Source organism: Tachyglossus aculeatus, chromosome X1 (genome assembly GCF_015852505.1).
Source record: "Tachyglossus aculeatus isolate mTacAcu1 chromosome X1, mTacAcu1.pri, whole genome shotgun sequence".
NCBI lineage: Eukaryota > Metazoa > Chordata > Mammalia > Monotremata > Tachyglossidae > Tachyglossus > Tachyglossus aculeatus.
This window is the reverse complement of record NC_052101.1, coordinates 75,664,705-75,685,678: the sequence shown is the minus strand read 5'-3', so window position 1 is coordinate 75,685,678 and position 20,974 is coordinate 75,664,705. Positions and strand designations below refer to the sequence as shown.

Below are 20,974 nucleotides of genomic sequence, written 5' to 3'. Positions count from 1 at the left end.
TTGTCAAAGCTGCATGTATTAGAATACCAGCAATAGATGCTAGATGCCATAAGAGACCATTTATTCCTCTCACTGGAAAAGATCATTCAAACTATGCATGATATCCCTTGAGGATTAAGCCAGGGGCAGTCAAAGGTATGGCTCATGCCATTGGCTCTTGGTGCTCTGCCTGGCTGAGGATAATTAATTTGCCTGACATTACACAAGTTAATTTTCAGGTCAAAGCAGTTTTGGAGAGGCTATCAAATTAGATCCTTTCTCGTGGATCTTAGAAGGAGGTTTCTGACTGATGCCTCACCTTTGGTAGGGTTTGTCAGCATAGCCAAAGTCTACCAAAAAATTCAGATGAGCACTAAACCATCTCTTAGGGGCAAGTACACTTAGAGGAGCCAGTTGGACATTCAGCATCTTTTTGGGGGGATTTGGCATGAATAACTAGATCCTCTTCTTCCCATTGAGGACATTTAATGGAAGGTAGAAGGATTGTCTGTGGGCACTTCTTTGTCATTGATGGCCAGACATTTTCCACAACTCCTGTGCCCAGAGTAGCTCTCTCCTGGATACGGTTTGAAGTTCACAGGAACTCACTTCACCCTGAACAGGGCCCCCATTAGCTACACTCAGAAACATGAAAAAAAAGTATGAAAAATCCAAGCTGATCTCTTAGAGATGGGAGAGGGGTCCTATTCCTGTATCACCCTCTTACCCCTCTCAAAATCTGTTGGCCCATGGATAATTCTACACCCCAGGAAACTGAATTTGTGCAAGTGAAAGGAAAGTTTGACCTGGTGTCTGACAAAAAATTTCCTCCTCGTTACTCCAGGAGATAGGCTTTGAGCCCTCAATTTGGAGGATGCTTACTTCCACAACCTAATCTGCTCCAAATACTGCAGAATTCTCCATCTCAGATCAGTATTAATCATGTTAAGTTTGGTTCCCTTTTTGGGCTCACTTCTACCCCAAGAGTGTTTGGAAATTGCCTGGAGGCCCCAATGGCTTGCCTCAGAAGACGCAGGCTGCATATGTCTTTCTTATCTAAGTGATGGCAACCTTTGGGTTGCAAGTTAAATCTTCCAGTGTCAAGGCTGATCTCCTTTCAAGTGCTAGACTTCATGGATGCCACTCTGAATACCTGGGCAATAATATTGCTTTTGGGAAGCAGGATGCTGATATTCTCCATGCTTGGATGTTCTACCCTCTTTCCTCCCCTACAACCCTCTCCCCTCCTGACAGCAGAAGCCACTCTGAATGGTTGGGGAACCCACTTGAGGGATCTGAAAGTTCAAGGAACATAGTGTCCTCCCAACCCCATCTTAAAGCAAAACAGCACATAAATGTACCAGAAATAAGCAGTGCTGAAGATTCTCCGGTCTTTTCACTCATCAGTCTAGAACAAAGATGCCATATGGATCCTGACAATGTTCTACCTAAACAAGAAAGAGAGCACTCCCTTCAGAGTCCTTGGCTTAGAATCTACATGTGTGTGGAACTGGAAGTGGAAGACAGGGCTTGACTTTCCACCATTTACCTACCAGGAAACGAAAATACTCTGATAAACTGCAGACCCGGGATCCCCAAGAACGGTTCCTCAACCTTCAGATTGCACTCGAACTATTTGACTATTGGGAACACAAAGCCAACCTGTTTGCCTCTCCAAAGATCCACAAGATAGCCATATTCTGCTCCAGTAAACTGCAGAAGCACTCTGATTCTGAATTTGAGGGGTTTATTTCCCCTAATGTCCAAAACCTATCCAAGCTAAGGGACTGTCATCGCCATCATCTGCCCCTGTTGTAGGCAGAGCAGTGTACCAAGTGCTTGGGAAATACAACAGAAGAAAAAATGCAATCCTAGCACATGGAATTTCCAAGAACGATCCTACTGGCCACCCTTTGGAGCAGGCAAGAGTGGCTACCTACAATTGTCAAGCTCTTCTTGTATAGCTTGAGCTCTCTGGGGCATGACACATATCTCATCCAAAATGGGAGAAAATATGAAATCTGGATCCATGGATGCTCTTGCTAGCAACCTGACTCCTGGGCAGGTAGAGACGGGCAGAACGGGCATACGTGACCATGTGTCCAGGATTTTGTTGGCAGCCAGGAAATCAGCTACCAGCATTGCTTATTCGCCAAAGTAGATGCCATCATCTATTTAGTGGTGTTTGTAGAATATCAATCCCCACAGCTGACATTCTTTTCACTCAGGCCATCTTCATCTTCGTCTTTGTCCAGATAGTCTTTGTCCAGAAATGCTCTGGGCATGTTACTCCCCTCCTCAAAAATCTCCAGTGGCTACCAATCTGCGCACCAGGCAGAAACTCCTCACCCTCGGCTTCAAGGCTCTCCATCACCTCGCCCCCTCCTACCTCACCTCCCTTCTCTCCTTCTACAGCCCACCCCGCACCCTCCGCTCCTCTGCCGCTAATCTCCTCACCATGCCTCGTTCTCGCCTGTCCCGCCGCTGACCCCCGGCCCACGTCATCCCCTTGGCCTGGAATGCCCTCCCTCCCAACATCTGCCAAGCTAGCTCACTTCCTCCCTTCAAGGCCCTACTGAGAACGTAGCTCCTCCAGGAGGCCTTCCTAGACTGAGCCCCCTCCTTCCTCTCCCCCTCACCCCCTCTCCATCCTACCCATCTTACCTCCTTCCCTTCCCCACAGCACCTGTATATATGTATATATGTTTGTACATATTTACTATATTTATTTATTTTACTTGTACATATCTATTCTATTTATTTTATTTTGTTAATATGTTTGGTTTTGTTCTCTGTCTCCCCCTTCTAGACTGTGAGCCCACTGTTGGGTAGGGACTGTCTCTATGTGTTGCCAACTTGTACTTCCCAAGCGCTTAGTACAGTGCTCTGCACACAGTAAGTGCTCAATAAATACAATTGATTGATTGATTGATTCATCAGTGTGCATTGGAGACCAACACTGTGTTTCATGTTTCCTTCAGTGATAGCCCAGTGGGGAGCTTTCCATTGTCGATACAGTTACTAAGGGTCGGTTCGTGCTTAATCCTATTATCTCTTGAGACTTTAACACCGTTTGCATCCACCTGACCAAACCTCTGTTTGAGCCCCCACAGAATTGTGGTATAAAATTTCTCAACTAGGAAGTTTCTGCTTGTGGGTCATCTCCACCTGAAGAAGCTCTACTGTAACAGATTCTTCAAGGATAAAATAATGCATGTGTTCTCACTGTGTTTCAATAGAATGCTATTTGAGGATGTTCTTCTGACAACTTGAGTCTATCTTGATATAATACAGTGCATTGTCTGAGGAAATGACTCGACATATGAATAACCACCCAATCTCTCAAAATCTGAGCTAGTTCATATTACCCTCAGATCATCCTATGTCTCTAGAGAGACTGCTTTTCACAACTAGATGTTGCAGAATGGTCTTTCACTATCTGGATCCCTCCAGATCATCAGGGTGGGTAAATAGCTCTTTGTTCTCCATCTTCAGAGGACGGGCCATCTTGAAGAAGACATTTGCAAAATGACTTGTCCAGTTCATTTGCTTCTGTTACAAAGAGACAGGACTCACTTTCCCAGGGTCATCTCAGTCCACTCCATCAGTGGATGGGCTGCCACCGTAGTGGCTCTAAGCACTGTCCCAATAGAAGTTTGCAGGGTAGCCCGAGTTTACTTCACTCGCTTTTGTCCCCCACTATTGTTTGGCTATGACTTCTAGGCAAGAGCCCTATTATGGTGTATCCATCCTGCAGCTCCTGTTTCAGTAGCTTCAATCCCACTGCCTTAATGAGACCAGCTGGAAACCTACCAGTCATCATCTGTGTGTCCCACACTCAGGAGAAACAAGGATTACTTGTCGTAAACTGAGTTCTCCCAAAGTGTGTAGACATTCCAGATGATCATACCTGCATGCCTTCTCTCTCCCTGAGGGTGGGGCTTGGAGGATGAAGGCTTCACCCAGCATCTTGAAAGAGGCAGAGCTTGTCCTTGTTCTAGTAGGACCGTCAACTACCCCGTGAGGCAATCCCTCAACCTTTTCACAGATCAATCCAGCTGGTATGAGACACTGGACTTCCGAAGTGATTCCCTGGTGTGTCTGCATATCTTTGGAAAAATCAGGTTATGGTAAGAAACCTTTATTTTTACCATATTTCAAACTCCTTGAACAATTTCCTCCCGCCCTCAGGACACCTCTGTCTGGATGTCCCACCAACACCTGAAACTTAATATGTCCAAAACAGGATTCCTTATCTTCCCATCCAAATCCTGTCCTTCCCCACCACTGTAAACAACACCATTGTCCTCCCTGTCACATAAACCCATACATAACCTTGGGGTTATCCTCGACTCATCTCTCTCATTCAATCCATATATTCATTTCACAACAAATCATATCAGATCTACCCTCACATCTCTAAAATCCACTCTACTCCCCATCCAAACTGCTGCAATGCTCATCCAAGCACTTCTCCTATCTGGCCTTGACTACTGCATCAGCCTCCTCGCTGACCTCCCAGCCTCCCATCTCTCCCCCACTCCAGTTCTTACTTCATTCTGCTGCCCAGATCATTTTTCATTTTTACATTTTTCAAAATAAAAATGTTCAGTCCATATCTCCCCACTCCTCAAGAACCTCCAGTGATTGCCCATCCACCTCCATATCAAACGAACTCCTTACCATCGGCTTTAAAGCACTGAATCAACTCTTCCCCATCCTACCTTACCTCACTGATTTCCTACTACAATACAGCCCACACACTTCACTCCTTTTAACACCAACCTATGCAGTGTACCTCAATCTCGTCTCTCTTGCCGCCAACCTCTTTCTCACATCCTCCCTCTGGCTTGAAACTCCCTCTCCCCCTTCATATACAACAGACGACCACTCTCCCCACCTTCAAAGTCTTGTTAAAATCACATCTTCTCCAAGAGGCCTTCCCTGACTAAACACTCGTTTCTCCTACTCCCTCTCCCTATGCATCCCACCCTCAGCTCCATAGACATATCTATCTTTGTCATACAACCCACATATTCAATGTTACCAAATCTTTTCTGTTCTACTTTCACAGCATCGCTAAAATCTGCCCTTTCCTCTTCATCCAAACTGCCACTATGGTGATCCAAGCACTTATCCCACCTTACCTCACTGACTTCCTACTACAGCCTGCACACTTCATTCCTCTAATACCATTGTGCTCACTGAGCCTCAGTCTCATCCATCTCATTGATTACCCCTTTCCCATGCCTCCCTCTGGCCTGGAACTCCCTCCCTCTCCATACATGCCAGACCACCACTCTCCTTTTAAAGCCCTATTAAGGTCACATCTCCTCCAAGAGGTCTTCCCTAATTTAAGCCCTCTTTTCCTCAGCTCCCTTCTGCATCATCTGTGTAATTGGATCTGTACTCTTTGGGCACTTGGTATTTGCCCCACAGCACTTATGTACAGATCCATAATTTATTTATATTAATGTCTGTCTCCCCCTCTAGATTGTAAGCTCCCTGTGGGCAGGGAACATGTCTACCAACTCTGTTGTACCTTCCCAGTCACATTGTACAGTGCTCTGCACACAGTAACCACTGTAATACCATTGATTGACATTTCTTCCTGGATATGAATCAATCAATCGATCAATCAATCAATCATATTTATTGAGCGCTTACTGTGTGCAGAGCACTGTACTAAGCGCTTGGGAAGTACAAGTTGGCAACATATAGAGATGGTTCCTACCCAGCAGTGGGCTCACAGTCAGTGCTCTGCACACAGTAAGCGCTCAATAAATACGATTGATTGATAGAAGGGGGAGACAGAGAACAAAACAAAACATATTAACAAAATAAAATAAATAGAACAGATATGTACAAGTAAAATAAATAGAGTAATAAATACATACAAACATATATACAGGTGCTGTGGGGAAGGGAAGGCGGTAAGGTGGGAAGGATGGAGAAGGGGAGGAGGGGGAGAGGAAGGAGGGGGCTCAGTCTGGGATGGCCTCCTGGAGGAGGTGAGCTCTCAGTAGGGCCTTGAAGGGAGGAAGAGAGCTAGCTTGGCAGATGGGCAGAGGGAGGGCATTCCAGGCCAGGGGGATGACGTGGGCTGGGGGTCAACAGCGGGACAGGCGAGAAAGAGGCACGGTGAGGAGATTAGCAGCAGAGGAGCGGAGGGTGCGGGCTGGGCTGTAGAAGGAGAGAAGGGAGGTGAGGTAGGAGGGGGCGAGGTGATGGAGAGCCTTGAAGCCCAGGGTGAGGAGTTTCTGCCTGATGCGCAGATTGATTGGTAGCCACTGGAGATTTTTGAGGAGGGGAGTAACATGCCCAGAGTGTTTCTGGACAAGGACAATCCGGACAGCGGCGTGAAGTATGGATTGAAGTGGGGAGAGACAAGAGGATGGGAGATCAGAGAGGAGGCTGATACAGTAGTCCAGACGGGATAGGATGAGAGCTTGAACGAGCAGGGTAGCGGTTTGGATGGAGAGGAAAGGGCAGATCTTGGCAATGTTGTGGAGCTGAGACCGGCAGGTTTTGGTGACCGCTTGGATGTGAGGGGTGAACGAGAGAGCGGAGTCGAGGATGACACCACGGTTGTGGGCTTGTGAGACGGGAAGGATGGTAGTGCCGTCAACAGTGATGGGAAAGTCAGGGAGAGGGCAGGGTTTGGGAGGGAAGACAAGGAGTTCAGTCTTGGACATGTTGAGTTTTAGGTGGCGGGCAGACATCCAAATGGAGATGTCCTGAAGGCAGGAGGAGATGCGAGCCTGGAGGGAGGGGGAGAGAGCAGGGGCAGAGATGTAGATATGGGTGTCATCAGCGTAGAGATGATAGTTGAAGCCATGGGAGCGAATGAGGTCACCAAGGGAGGGAGTGTAGATCGAGAACAGAAGGGGACCAAGAACTGAACCTTGAGGAACCCCCACAGTAAGGGGATGGGAGGGGGAGGAGGAGCCTGCAAAAGAGACTGAAAATGAATGACCGGAGAGATGAGGAGAACCAGGAGAAGACGGAGTCTGTGAAGCGAAGGTTGGATAGCATGTTGAGAAGGGGGTGGTCCACAGTGTCGAAGGCAGCTGAGAGGTCAAGGAGGATTAGGATAGAGTATGAGCCGTTGGATTTGGCAAGCAGGAGGTCATTGGTGACGTTTGAGAGGGCAGTTTCCATGGAATGTAGGGGATGGAAGCCAGACTGGAGGGGGTCGAGGAGAGAGTTGGTGTTGAGGAATTTGAGGCAGCGCGTGTAGACCACTCGTTCAAGGAGTTTGGAAAGGAATGGTAGGAGGGAGATGGGGTGATAACTAGAAGGTGAGGTGTGGTCAAGAGAGGGTTTTTTTAGGATGGGAGAGACATGGGCATGTTTGAAGGCAGAGAGGAAGGAACCAGGGGAGAGTGAGCGGTTGAAGATGGAAGTTAAGGACAGGAGAAGGGATGCAGCGAGAGATTTCATGAGATGAGAGGGAATGGGGTCAGAAGCACAGGTGGCCGGAGTAGCACTTGAAAGGAAGGAGGAGAGCTCCTTTGAGGATACTGCTGAGAAGGATGGGAGAGTAGCAGAGAGTGTTGAGAGCCAGGGGGTTGGAGAAGCTGGGGGAGTGACTTATGATGGGACCTTATTAGACTTTCAAGGGCTCCTTTGGACTGGTAGATGCTGTAGGAGGAAAGAAGAAGGGTATCTAGGATTTGGGAATTCCCCTGCTCCCAACTGCCATTCCCATTCCTCACCTTCCCCTTCCCCTCTCCCACCCAGCTCTTTCCCTCCCTTTCCCCCATCACCACTGCCCCCCTCACCCCCTACCCAGGATCCCTCTGTACCACTGCCAACCCTCAACTCCTCCCTCCCAGCCCCCTCCCTCACCTCCTCCCCACCCCCACCCCATCCCAGTTCTCCTTTCTCATCGCCACCCCTCTTCCCACTCTCCCCGCCCAGGCCCCCGCCAACTCATCCCAATCCAAACCCTCCCCACCCCTCGCACCCTTCCCTCTCCCTCCCCTCCCTCCACAGCTGCCACCAAGTGTGGCCCTTGGAACCCCCACTCCATAATAGATAAGCTCCCTTTCATCCTGTACCTATTCCTTTCCAGCTCTCTACTCCTCCTTGCACTTACTGAAACATGGCTGTCTCCAGATGACACGGTCTCTTCTGCTGCTCTCTCCAGTGGAGGCCTCTTCTTCTCCCACTCCCCCAGACTCACCGGAAAAGGAGGAGGTGTTGGTTTCCTTCTCGCCCCCCAGTGTCACTTTCACACTATCCCTCCTCCCCCTTCCCTTTCCTTCCCTTCCTTTGAAGCCCACATTATTCACCTCTACCACCCCCTCCAGATTCTTGTAGTTGTCATCTACCACCCCCCTGCCCCACCTCCAACTTCTTTACTTCTTTAACGATTTTGACCCCTTCCTCACCTTCCTTCTCTCCTTTTCCATACCCACTCTGATCCTCGGAGACTTCAACATCCACATGGATATCCCTGGTGACTCCTCTGCTGCCCGCCTTCTATCTCTCCTTGACGCTGCCAACCTACTGCTCCACCCCACCTTGCTCACTCACCAACTTGGTCACACCCTCAACCTCATCATCTCCTACCAATGCACTATCTCCACCCTCACCAACTCTGAAATCCCTCTCTCTGATCATAACCTTCTCACCTGCCTCCTCACTCACACTCTTCGCCCCTGTAAATCTATATTACTACCTCACAGAGACCTCCGCTCTCTCAACCCCATCCATCTTTCTGAGCGCCTCACACCCCATCTTGCCTCCCTGTCCCTGTGCTCTCTACCCAATCTTGATGATCAGATTGAGTAGGTGATCAGATGCTCTCAACTCTACCCTCTCTACTCATCTCAACTTGCTCGCTCCCCTTTCCCTTCGCCACTCTCGTACCACTAGCCCACAGCTCTGGATCACTGCCACTGTCTGCCTTCTTTGCTCTTATGCTCAAGCTGCTGAATGCTGCTGGCGAAAGTCTAAACACCAAGCCAACCTTGTTCACTTCAAGTTTATCCTTTCCTGCCTTAACTCTGTCCTCTCCTCTGCCAGAAAAAACTATTTCTCCTCCCTTATTGACACCCATGCCCATCATCCCCATCAGCTCTTCTGTACATTTAACTCCCTTCTCAGGCCCCCTGTTCCTCCCCTTCCTCCTTCCCTCACCCCCAACAATCTGGCCCCCTACTTCATTAGTAAAATTAACTCCATCAGGTCTGAGCTCCCCAAAGTCACTCCTCCCCCTTCTCCAACCCCCCGGCTCTCAACCCTCTCCGCTACTCTCCCATCCTTCCCAGCAGTATCCTCAGATGAGATCTCTTCCCTCCTCTCAAGTGCTACTCTGGCCACTTGTGCTCCTGACCCCATTCCCTCTCATCTTATGAAATCTCTCGCTCCGTCCCTCCTCCCCTCCTTAACCTCCATCTTCAACCGCTCACTCTCCACTGGTTCCTTCCCCTCTGCCTTCAAGCATGCCCACGTCTCCCCCATCTTAAAAAAACCTTCTCTTGACCCCACCTCCGCTTCTAGTTATCGCCCCATATCCCTCCTACCATTCCTTTCCAAACTTCTTGAATGAGTCATCTACACCCACTGCCTCGAATTCCTCAACGCCAACTCTCTCCTCGACCCCTTCCAATCTGGCTTCCATCTCCTACATTCCACTGAAACTGCCCTCTCAAAGGCCACCAATGACCTCCTGCTTGCCAAATCCAACGGCTCCTACTCTATCCTAATCCTCATCGACCTCTCAGCTGCCTTCAACACTGTGGACCACCCACTTCTCCTCAACATGCTATCCAACCTCGGCTTCACAGACTCTGTCCTCTCCTGGTTCTCCTCATCTCTCCGGCCGTTCATGCTCAGTCTCCTTTATGGGCTTCTCCTCCCCCTCCCATCCCCTTACTGTAGGGGTTCCTCAAGGGTCAGTTCTCAGTCCCCTTCTGTTCTCTATCTACACTCACTCCCTTGGTGAACTAATTCGCTCCCACGGCTTCAACTATCATCTCTACGCTGATGACACCCAAATCTACATCTCTGCCCCTGCTCTCTCTCCCTCCCTTCAGGCTCGTGTCTCCTCCTGCCTTCAGGACATCTCCATCTGGATATCTGCCTGCCATCTAAAACTCAATATGTCCAAGACTGAACTCCTTATCTTCCCTCCCAAACCCTGCCCTCTCCCTGACTTTCCCATCACTGTTGACGGCACTACCATCCTTCCCGTCTCACAAGCCCGCAACCTCGGTGTCATCCTTGACTCTGCTCTCTAGTTTACCCCTCACATCCAATCCATCACCAAAACCTGCTGGTCTCACCTCCGCAACATTGCCAAGGTCCACCCTTCCTCTCCATCCAAACTGCTACCCTGCCAGTTCAATCTCTCATCCTATCCTGACTGGATTACTGTATCAGCCTCCTCTCTGATCTCCCGTCCTCCTGTCTCTCCCCACTTCAGTCTACACTTCACGCCGCTGCCTGGATCATCTTTGTGCAGAAACACTCTGGGCATGTTACTTCCCTCATCAAAAATCTCCAGTGGCTACCAGTCGACCTACGCATCAGGCAAAAACTGCTCACTCTCGGCTTCAGGGTTCTCCATCACCTCGCCCCCTCCTACCTCACCTCCCTTCTTTCCTTCTACAGCCCACCCCGCACCCTCCACTCCTCTGCCGCTAATCTCCTCACTGTACCTCGTTCTCGCCTGTCCCGCCATCGACCCCCGGCCCACGTCCTCCCCCTGGCCTGGAATGTCCTCCCTCCGCACATCCGCCAAGCTAGCTCTCTTCCTCCCTTCAAAGCCCTACTGAGAGCTCACCTCCTCCAGGAGGCCTTTCCAGACTGAGCCCCCTCCTTCCTCTCCCCCTCCCCATCCCCCCTGCTCTACCTCCTTCCCCTCCCCACAGCACCCGTATATATGTTTGTACAGATTTATTACTCTATTTATTTTACTTGTACATATTCACTATTCTATTTATTTTATTTTGTTAATATGTTTTGTTTTGTTGTCTGTCTCCCCCTTTTAGACTGTGAGCCTGTTGTTGGGTAGGGACCATCTCTATATGTTGCTAACGTGTACTTCCCAAGCGCTTAGTACAGTGCTCTGCACACAGTAAGCGCTCAATAAATACCTTTGAATGAATGAAGGAAGGAAAAGGGTAGAAAATATACTGGAGATATGGTTCTAAGGCATTTAGTAGAGAAAAGGATTAGAAGTGTAGTGGCAAAGGTAATTAAGAGATTAGTTGGAGAAGGAAAGTTTATGAAGAAAAATTATTATTATTATTATTGTGGTATTTGTTAAGAACTTACTATGTGCCAGGCACTGTACTAAGCACTGGGGTGAATACAAGCAAATTGGGTTGAAAACAGTCTCTGTCCCACGTGGGGCTCACAGTCTAAATCCCCATTTTACAGATGTGGGAACTGAGGCCCAGTGAAGTGACTTGCCCAAGGTCGCATAGCAGACAAGTGGCAGAGCCAGGATTGGAACCCATGACCTTCTGACTCACAGGCCCGTGCTCTATCTACTATACCATATTGCTTCCCTAAAAATTGAAATTGACTACCAAATTTAAATACAAGGGAAAGCCTAGAAATTTAATCAGAAGCCAAGATTAGTTCTGGTGAAGCATGTGAATGTGACTTATTGAATAATTACATTTTTAAAACTTCCATTTCACCTTGTTTAAGGTCTGCTAATTTTGTAGCACATAGAGGTATAGAACTTTCTCAGTAAGGCAATTGGATTTGCCACCACTCTATTTTAATTGCATTTGTTTAATTGCCTACATCTGTTTTTATCATTTGTGACTAAGCTCTCCTTTACCTATTATACATGTGCAATTTTTGTCGTCTGTCTCCCTCATTAGTGATACCATCAAATCCCAGCCCTGGACTACCTCCACAGTATGCTTCCCCTGCTCCTGCACTTGTGTTGCAGAATAGTGTCCATGGGAATCCAGGCACTGAGCCGAATTCTCCCCATTAAAAATCACCCTCCCTTGCTGCAACTCTGTACTTTCTTCCACTTAGCAACATAAATTCTACTCCCTCACCAACTCCCATTCTCCCCACCAAATATACCAGATTGGACACAGTCCCTGTTCCACAGGAGGCTCATAAGTCTAAGGAGGAGGAAGAACAGGTATTTAATCCCCATTTTACAGGTGAGGAAGCTAGGGCACAGAGAAGTTAATCAATATTATTAAGTGACTTGCCCAAGGACAACCCCCTTGAAACCTGAAATGCCCCACTTTTCCATCTTGTGCCTGACAATTTTACCAGTGACTTTGCTGATAAAATTGAAAACATCACACATGTGCTCCCCAATTCCCTCTTCCCCCTTATATCCATTCTTCTCAAACATCAAATGGAGATCTCCTGCCTGCTTTCACAAATCTATCCTTTCCTCTTGAGCCTCTGACCTCATCCCTTCCTGCTTTCCAAAAATTGTGCTCCTAACCACCATCTTCAACTGCTCACTTTGTTAGTTCCTATTTTACAACAGTGAAAATGTATACATCCCATCAATATGACGTTAAAGAAATTTAAACCCATGATAGACTGTGTACCATGGAAGCCTTCCTGAATTTTAAAAAGTGCACTTGGACAATTGAGGAACTTTAGTTCTCCCACTTTGAAACGTTATATGCCAATCTTCTAATCTTAGCTAGAATTTGGCTCAGAAGATATGGTTTGAATGTTGAAATGATTTCTGAAAATTTCACATATGGCATAGAAGACAGTAGCTTTGAATAGCTCAGTGGAAGGAACTCTTCTCCTTCACTATGTATGGCCGCATCTCTAACCTTAGCTGAAAATATTGGCATCCGTTCTTTAGAACCCTCTCAACCGGAACAGCTTTATCATCAACTGTATTTATAAATTTTTTGCCTACCGGTGGTATACATGTCCTTAAATATTAACTATTCAGCTTATCTTCATAAAATCAGAAATGTTCTAAGGCACAAAACATATTTGCTTTGTAAATTATTTGAGTACCAAGAGAGGAGAGGTCAGATAGTAATAAGGTTTTGAACTAATATTTTTTTCTTTTTTTGGTGTTACTAGAAAGCCATAACTGCTCAGGTGGAAGAGAAGCGCAAAAAGAAAGAAATAGAAGAACAACAAAGAAAAAAGGAGGAACAAGAAGAAGAGCTCCGTTTAGCACGGGAACGAGAGGAAATGCTAAAACAGTTTGAAGCAGATGTACTTAAACAAAAACAAAAGGAAGTAAGTTTCATTATAATTTACACACTTTGGAAGAGCAAATATTGAGGTTTATAGCTGTTGGGTTAAACTTTTAAAAGAAACAAAGATACAGTGGCAACACCATATTATGTTCTTTGGAAAACTGTGACATTGGATATTCCTTGTTTTTAAGTCTGTCCTCCTGGCACTTTACAATCAGGCTGTTCACACCTATTGTTCTTTGGCAAATCTGCAGTTCAACACAATTTTGGCCATGTGGTAGGATACCAAGGGGCTGTTTTATGTGCTCATAACCCCCTAATAAAACAGTCTTACTTAACCCAGGGGTGGTTCCCAAGTCTCATGTTCTAAAAGATGTCACTGTTTATTTCCCAGGCAAGTATTCATTTTGTGCTCATGAAGTTAAATTTGGGGCTAGTTAAAAAAATCAAAGTGGAAAGTTTGTCAAGTTTAGGAGATACATAGAGTTCTGTAATGCAAGAGTTGTGTCCTTACACAACCCTACATTTAGAGAAGCTTGCGTTGTAATTACCACATCTGCCACATGCATGGACAGAAATAATTCTGACACTGAATTGTGTTACATCCCTATAGGCTCATAATAATAACAATAATAATAGTTGTGGTATTTGATAGCACTTAGTCTGTACCAAGCACTATACTAAAGCCCTGAGGTAGAGCCGATATAAACAGATTAGATACATTCCCTGCTCCATAGGAGGCTCATAATCTAAGGAGGAGGAAGAACAGGTATTTAATCCCCATTTTAGAGGTGAGGAAGCTGAAGCACAGAGAAGTTAATCAACGTTATTGAGTGACTTGTCCAAGGTCACAGCAGACAAGTGGTGGAGCTGATATTAGAATCCAGGTCTCTTGACTCCCAGTCCCTTTCCACTAAGCCACATTGATTCTCATGTTGATGAAAGAATATTCCGTACTTTCCTAACATGCGTACTAGCCAAACACATAGTGAAAACTTGCATAATGGCAGAACTGAGTATACAGTTATATATTGGGACAGCTTGACCTTTTCTTTTTCAGGTGAAAAAGCATTTATTCAAGATACCTTGTATAAATGAAGAATTCTCACAGTTTAATCAAGTCTTTGGATCTTGAAACTAAAATGTTTCCTTTAAAGCAGTTTGGTCTTTTATGACAGATATGCCATTTTTTAAATCTATGACTGTGCCAATTTAAACTTGTGTTTGTGATAAAAGAAAATTTAAATATAGTTTTAAAATTCATTTTCAAAGCTAAACAACCTATTGTTTGACTTCAGTGGTAATGAAAGCATGAAAGAAAAGGTAAAGCAACATTTATCCTATGGAGAAATGTTTATGATCTTAAATAATAATTCTGAACTAAGAAATCCTCACATTAGTATAGGCATTAATCAGTGAGTCAGAGGTTTTTATTGAGAGCTTACTCTGTGCAGAGTACTAAGTGCTTGGGAGAGTATAGCTGAGTGAATAGATACAAGCCCTGTCCTCAAGGAGCATATAGTCTAATAGGAGATTCTCTAGTTTGATAACCCAATTTTTAGTGTGCTAATTAAACCCAATGTATTAGCCATATAACTCAGGACTGGATTATTGATAAGCAAAGAAAAGCTATCATATGTTCGATGGTATTTCTGGAAAAGTAGTTAGAAACAATTGTCCGACTTGTCATTTGAGAATATCAGGGCCTCCAAGGACTAATTCTTATGTTCTCAGATCAAATGCTATCATACATTTTCTTTATTTTAGGAAATTATGGCCCTGAAAACAAATGAGCTGTATCAAACTATGCAGAGAGCTCAGGAATTGGCACAAAGATTAAAGCAGGAACAAAGAATCCGAGAACTAACTCAAAAGGGGCATGATACTTCAAAACTGCTGAGAAATCTTGGAGGTAAAGCATTAAGTTTGGAATTTCCTTGTAACATTTTGGTTCTGTGGGGGTGACTACTAAAATGAAGTCATTTTTTTTTTTGTAACTACTAAACTATATGGGGAGGTAGGGTGAGTGATAAAGAAGAAAGTGAAGTAGCGTGAGGGGTGAAAGAAAAGGGGACAGGTCAGGAGGGTCCCGGGGAGAGGAGGAGGAGGAGTTCCACACCATAGTCAGGCCGGGCTGCTGACCTTGATTTTGCTGCAGGAAAGCTGCCCATGGGTCTTAGTACTGTTCTCTAGTAGTAGACCCTAGTAGTAGTAGCAGCTAGTAGCAGCTCAGTGTGTAGCAATGACCAGCAAACCTGAGACAGTAACCAAATAAAAATAATAATTATGGTACTTAAGTGTTTACCGTGTGCCAAGCACTGTTCTAAACACTAGGGTACATACAAGTTAATCAGGTTGGACACAGTCCCTGTCCCACATGGAACTCACAGTCCAAGTAGGAGGGAGTAGTTTTTAATCCCTGTTTTACTGGTTAGGTAACTGAGGCATAGAGAAGTTAAGTGACTTGCTCCAAGTCACACAGCAGACCCATGCAGAGCAGGGATTAGAACCCAGCTCCTCTGACTCCCAGGCCATGCTACTTCTCCAAATGCAGCTCAAGTGAGCCAAGAACAGGTGCTGAGTCTTACACATACAGAGGGGCTACCTCAAACAGTTACTAATGCCAAACTCAGCCAAATTACTTATTTTTCACTTTCAGGTGGCACAGTAAGAAGGGAATGTAACTCATCAACCATTAGCCTTTCAAATGTTAAACAAGACTGTCCTGAAGAAAGCAGTGGTAAAATGACTCTGAACTTCGTAATCCCTCATCGGAAAGATACTGCTGTTCAGACAGGTATTAATTTTAAGTTACGGTTTTCTTAAAAAACTTAATCTGAAATGCTTCAGCAGTCATAATTCTATTTTAAATGGATTTTTAAGATTACAGAGGAAAGTTAGGAAAGAAGCACTGACTTATTAAAAACCAGAATGGCTGAAAGTTTACCTTCTCTTTTCCTCCTTTCTCTCCCTTGGTTTTCTAGCTGATTATATGTTTAAAGCTCATTTGGGCAGAATGCTAAAAGATATATTCTAGAGATCAGATCTAAAAAAAATTAATTGTGGAATTTGTTAAGCACTGGGGTAGATTCAGGGATAATCAGGTCCCACATGGGGTTCACAGTCTAAGTAGGCAGGACAACAGATATTGAATCCCCCTTTGCAGATGAGGGAACTGAGGCACAGCAAAGTTTTGTGACTTGCCCAATGTCACACAGCAGGTAAGTAGTACAAACAAGATTGGAACCTAGGTCCTCTGACTCCAAGATCTGGGCACTTTCCACTACATTACACTGCTTCTCTAGCAGACCTAGCAGAGGGACTGTGTAATTCTGCATATACTATTGAATTGCTGTGGAATGGCCCAGATCACCCCACACTGTAGTCTTCCTCATTGCAGTACAAATTGGCAGTAATGATGGCATATGACTTTTCCTGCATCCTAGAGAAGTTGGAAGAATCAATGATTCCCTTAAAGAAAAACTTTGTTCGAATTTAAAAGTGACATCTACTATCCCATTTCAGTTACCTGCTCATTATGCAGTAAATATTTCCTTTACTTGGAATAATTGAGGGACATTAACAGAATTATCTAATATGTTTTGTTTTTCTGAGCATCAGATGAAACTTCTCAAAAATTTTAGTAAAGTTTTTGACTAATTCGGGTTGTTATGAAGATGTTCACCAAACAATATTTTCATTGTATGTGCTAATTGCACTACTAAGTTAATATGAAATGTTTTTTTTTCACTTTAGATGACATTAACATACATGGAATTGCCAATCTGGAAGTATACTCTGGGCCAGTTATCGATAGGAAGATTGTGAATTGTCCATCTCCAGATCTTTTTGTGGAATTTAAAGGACAATATAATGGTAAAATAAACAAGAAAAAGCTACAACATCAAACTAAAACACCTGTCTTAGAAAAAGAAAATAATAGTTGTTACAGTGACCGATATGACCAATATGCAAGGACAGAGAAACATGCAAAACAACACACAGGAAAAAGTGGAAAGAGGCCTGACTGGAACATAAACAAACCAGTCAAAAGATATATTCCAGCATCTGAAAGATATCCGAAACAGCTTCAAAAGCAGAGGGAGGAAAAGAGAGCACAACGGCAGATGGAACTGCTTCATTTGGTAGAAAGAAACACTCCTGGGTACATGTCTCAAAAAAGAGGGGGTTCACCAGAACCAACACCTTCATCCCCAAAGCAAGTTGATTCAAGACCCAGGAGCCACAGAAAGGTAATATTTTGGTAATCTTAAACAACATTATATTGGAAGCTCCTTGAGCGCAGGGACCACATCTTTTACTTTTATAATCTTCCAAGCACATTAGTATAGTACCCTTTTGTAGTTCTTCACCCTAAATTTTGAGCAGAGTTCTGTGCAAGCATGTTTACAGAGCTGTGTTTCCAAAATAAAATTCCACAGGTATTTTACACCATTGAAATCAACTGGATTCCTCCTTTAGGAATTTTACTCACAGTTCAAATTGTAGCCTTTAAATAACGCATGGTCTTTTCTGTTTTCCGTATAGAAATTAGCACTGCCAGCTTTTTGGTAAAATTAAGCCATAAACTTGAGACATGGTATGGCTGGTGAGAGCAACAGCAATCTGTAGGATCCAGAGTTGAGTAGTTTAATGATGAACCATATGTAACTCATTGTTACAGCAACTGTCATGACAACTTTGACACACCACAAATCCTGGGACAGATTTTTGGATGCCCTGGAACAGGTTTCCAAGTGGGCTTCAGCTGCCCTCAGGGGACCCTCTGAGCTGTAGTTGTTTCCCAGGACAAGGACTGCTCCAAGCTCAGCTTTTTCCACTTCACAGTCCTAGCAAGAGTTCCCTCTATGCTGAGGATTTCTTAAATCAGAAGCTGGCCCTGGTCCTCTCTCTCCCAGCTTTCAGAGTTGGTTGGGCTTCTCAAGGTCCAGTCTGGACCTCCCCACTTTCTAACTCCTGATGAACTTGCCAGTTATTTTATTATCAAAATAGACACCATCAGCCATGAACTTCACAAACTATCACCCTTGCCTTTCCAACACACTTCCACCCCATCTTCTTTTTTTTTTTTAAGGGCATTTGTTAAGTGCTATGTGTCAGGCACTGTTCTAAGCACTGGGGCAAATACAAGTTAATCAGGTCAGACACAGTGTCGCTGTACCACAGTCTAAGTAGGAGGGAGAACTTATTGGAGGGCAGTTTCAGTGGAGTGGAGGGGGCGGAAGCCAGATTGCAGAGGGTCAAGGAGAGGAAGAGGAGGCAATGGGTATAAACAACTCCTTTGAGGAGTTTGGAAAGTCGTAGTAGGAGGGAGATGAGATGATAAGTAACTGAAGTGTGCAGTGGGGGAAGAAGGAGGGTTTTTTTTTAGGCTAAGGGATACATGGGCTTGTTTGAAAGCAGAGGGAAGGAGCCATTGGAGAATGAGCAGTTGAAGATGGCCATCAGGGAGGGACTACCAGAGTGGGCAAGTGTTTTTAATAAGGTGAGGAAGGAGGGAAGTAGAAGTGCACGTGGAGGGGGTAGATTTTGAAAGGAGGCAGTAGATCTCTTTAGTGACTGCAAGGAAGGATGAGAGAGTTGATGAAGGGAAAGGGTGGGACTGGAGAGGTTTGGGGAAAATTTTAGGGAGTTCATCCCTGATGGTTTTCATTTGATTAATGAAATAGCTGGCGAGATCATCAAGGTCAAGAGATGGGGGAAGCAGGGGGACAAATGGTTTAAGGATGGAGTTTAGTCAGAAACAGTTGGTGTGGGCAGTGGGCATGGGAGTCAATAAAGAAGTATTGTTTGGGATCTTGATTTACATTAATTTCTACTCATTTTTCTATTTATCCTGCCATATCCCTGCTTTCAACAGTGGTAGCGTCATTGTGTCTCTTCTTCCCACTATGCGTAAATCATCTGTGTGCCCTATTAGATTGTAAAGCCTTGAGGACAGGGACCTATGTGCTTAGTACAGAGCCCTGTACGCAGTTGTCTGATTAATTCCAGGCTATTTTAAAGTCACCCCAAGGTTCATAGGTCACATTTGCCAACCTGAAGTAGCAAGTTTACATTGTTTGCTAACACCTGATTGAGATTTGCTATAATGTTTGCTGCACAACACCAAGATAACATGGCAGGCTTGGTGATTTTGTGCTTGGTCCTGTGGAGTTATAATCATCTCTTCCTATTCCCTGTAGGTAATCACTTACCTAACAGTTTTCTGTTTTATTAAGGGTCAAGTAAGCCCTTTTACAGTGATCAAATATTTTGCTAATGCTACATATTTGTGCTTTTTTTTTGGCCTTCATTTAGGAAGAAGACTTTCAAGAAAGTAATTCAAGCAAAGAGAGGTAAGTCACACCAGCAACTTTGGAGTTTGTTATGGCTACGAGCTTAAAGAAACTCTGTTTCTGTTTTTGATGGAACTCGTCATTAGTACCTTACTCTAGGGGTAATCAGACCGTGCTTCTCCCAAGCCATTCATGGGCCTGTTAATGAAATTCAGCTCGACAGGAGGGGAAACCAAAACACAAAGCTCTTGGCTTGCGAGGGCGTTATTTGACTCTGTATTTTAGCCCCTCCTTCTTTCAGAAGGCTCTGGGAGAACTAGCCGTGAGACTGTCTTTTGTCATGCCCATCCCATTCTGCAGGTAAACAGTAATGTAAAGGGGCTATACCTGCTGGCCTATTTGGGCCTATTTTGAGGGGTCCTGGAGGAGGAGCAGAAGGATTCAGATAACAGCCGGCCACTGAATGAGCCTGTTGAGACTCATTAGTGCTCAAGGAGGTATTCCGTGGTTGGTTAGAGTCCTGGCTGTCTCCGTAGTGTATTTGCCCCCAAGGATATCTGTTCATATTTGGCATTATTTCTTTTACACAGTGTTAATAACCCTATAAGTTTAAGGGTGTCTTCATGATTTTCTTTTCAGAATCAGTTACTCACTAAGGAAAGATACTCAGTGAAATTGAAAGCTTCATTCAATGCCTAGGTGATTTTTAAGGAAGAAACTTAAAGTTTCCAGTGGAGAGTGCCCTTTCCTGTAACCATTTTCTCTTAACTTTGGCCCTCTAATTCCGAGTTTGTAATTCTTGACTGTTTTATTCTAAACGAATTGGATAATCTAGAGGCATCATTTGTGCCTTCTAGTGTGAATAGTCTTGTTAAAATCTTAATATTAAATGTGTATTCAACGGACAACATACATTTCTTGGATTTTAATACATGTCATCTTTAGAACATCAAGCATCATAAGCTGTTATTTTCTTGTGTCCAAACCCTATTTTTGTTGCCTTTTTTATAGGAATTAAAGTTGGTACTTATTAAATAGTCGTGATAGTATTTATTGAGCGTCCACTGGGGCCAATGCACCATATTAAGCACTTGGGAAAGTACAACATAAAATGTTAGTAGCATCTTTTAAACTATTGTCATGATCATCATTTATTAATAAACTAATGGAAAAGGAATTGATATAATTAAACCTCAGATTTGGACTAAAGTCTGAATTGCGGGGGTTTTTTAAAAATGCAGTCTTATTACTGTAGGTATATAAATCATCATATTGTTTATAAGTTGGAGATGGTTGTGAGGTCATTCTCCATAGAAACCTAATAAGCTGGGAAAGCTGAGCAGCAGAGTGGACTTAGGAAAGAGGCGGGTGAGAATTCTGAGTTTTTTTCTACTTGTGTAATGTAATCTTTTCGTTCTTTCTCCCCCATCTTCACCACTTCCTCATTGGCTAACTCCATCCCATCATTCTTTCCATTTTCTTGGTGTTGGACGTTCCTACCTCTTTTCCAGAGTAACCATTTTC

At 44.6% G+C, this 20,974-nt stretch overlaps 1 protein-coding gene across 3 annotated transcripts in view; it reads left to right on the top strand.

Annotated features, from left to right (window-relative positions):
* CCDC66 (coiled-coil domain containing 66) overlaps positions 1–20,974 on the top strand; it is a 58,582-nt gene that overhangs the window by 28,135 nt on the left and 9,473 nt on the right. For 2 of the 3 annotated variants that reach the window (XM_038772581.1, XM_038772580.1), the window contains exons 11-15: positions 13,030–13,191; positions 14,919–15,063; positions 15,811–15,948; positions 16,908–17,404; positions 19,473–19,510. In XM_038772581.1, the coding sequence (XP_038628509.1) occupies positions 13,030–13,191; positions 14,919–15,063; positions 15,811–15,948; positions 16,908–17,404; positions 19,473–19,510 (980 nt within the window). Of the gene's footprint in view, positions 1–13,029; positions 13,192–14,918; positions 15,064–15,810; positions 15,949–16,907; positions 17,405–19,472; positions 19,511–20,089; positions 20,433–20,974 lie in introns of those variants that run through there. The other variant, XM_038772582.1, reaches the window with a different exon arrangement.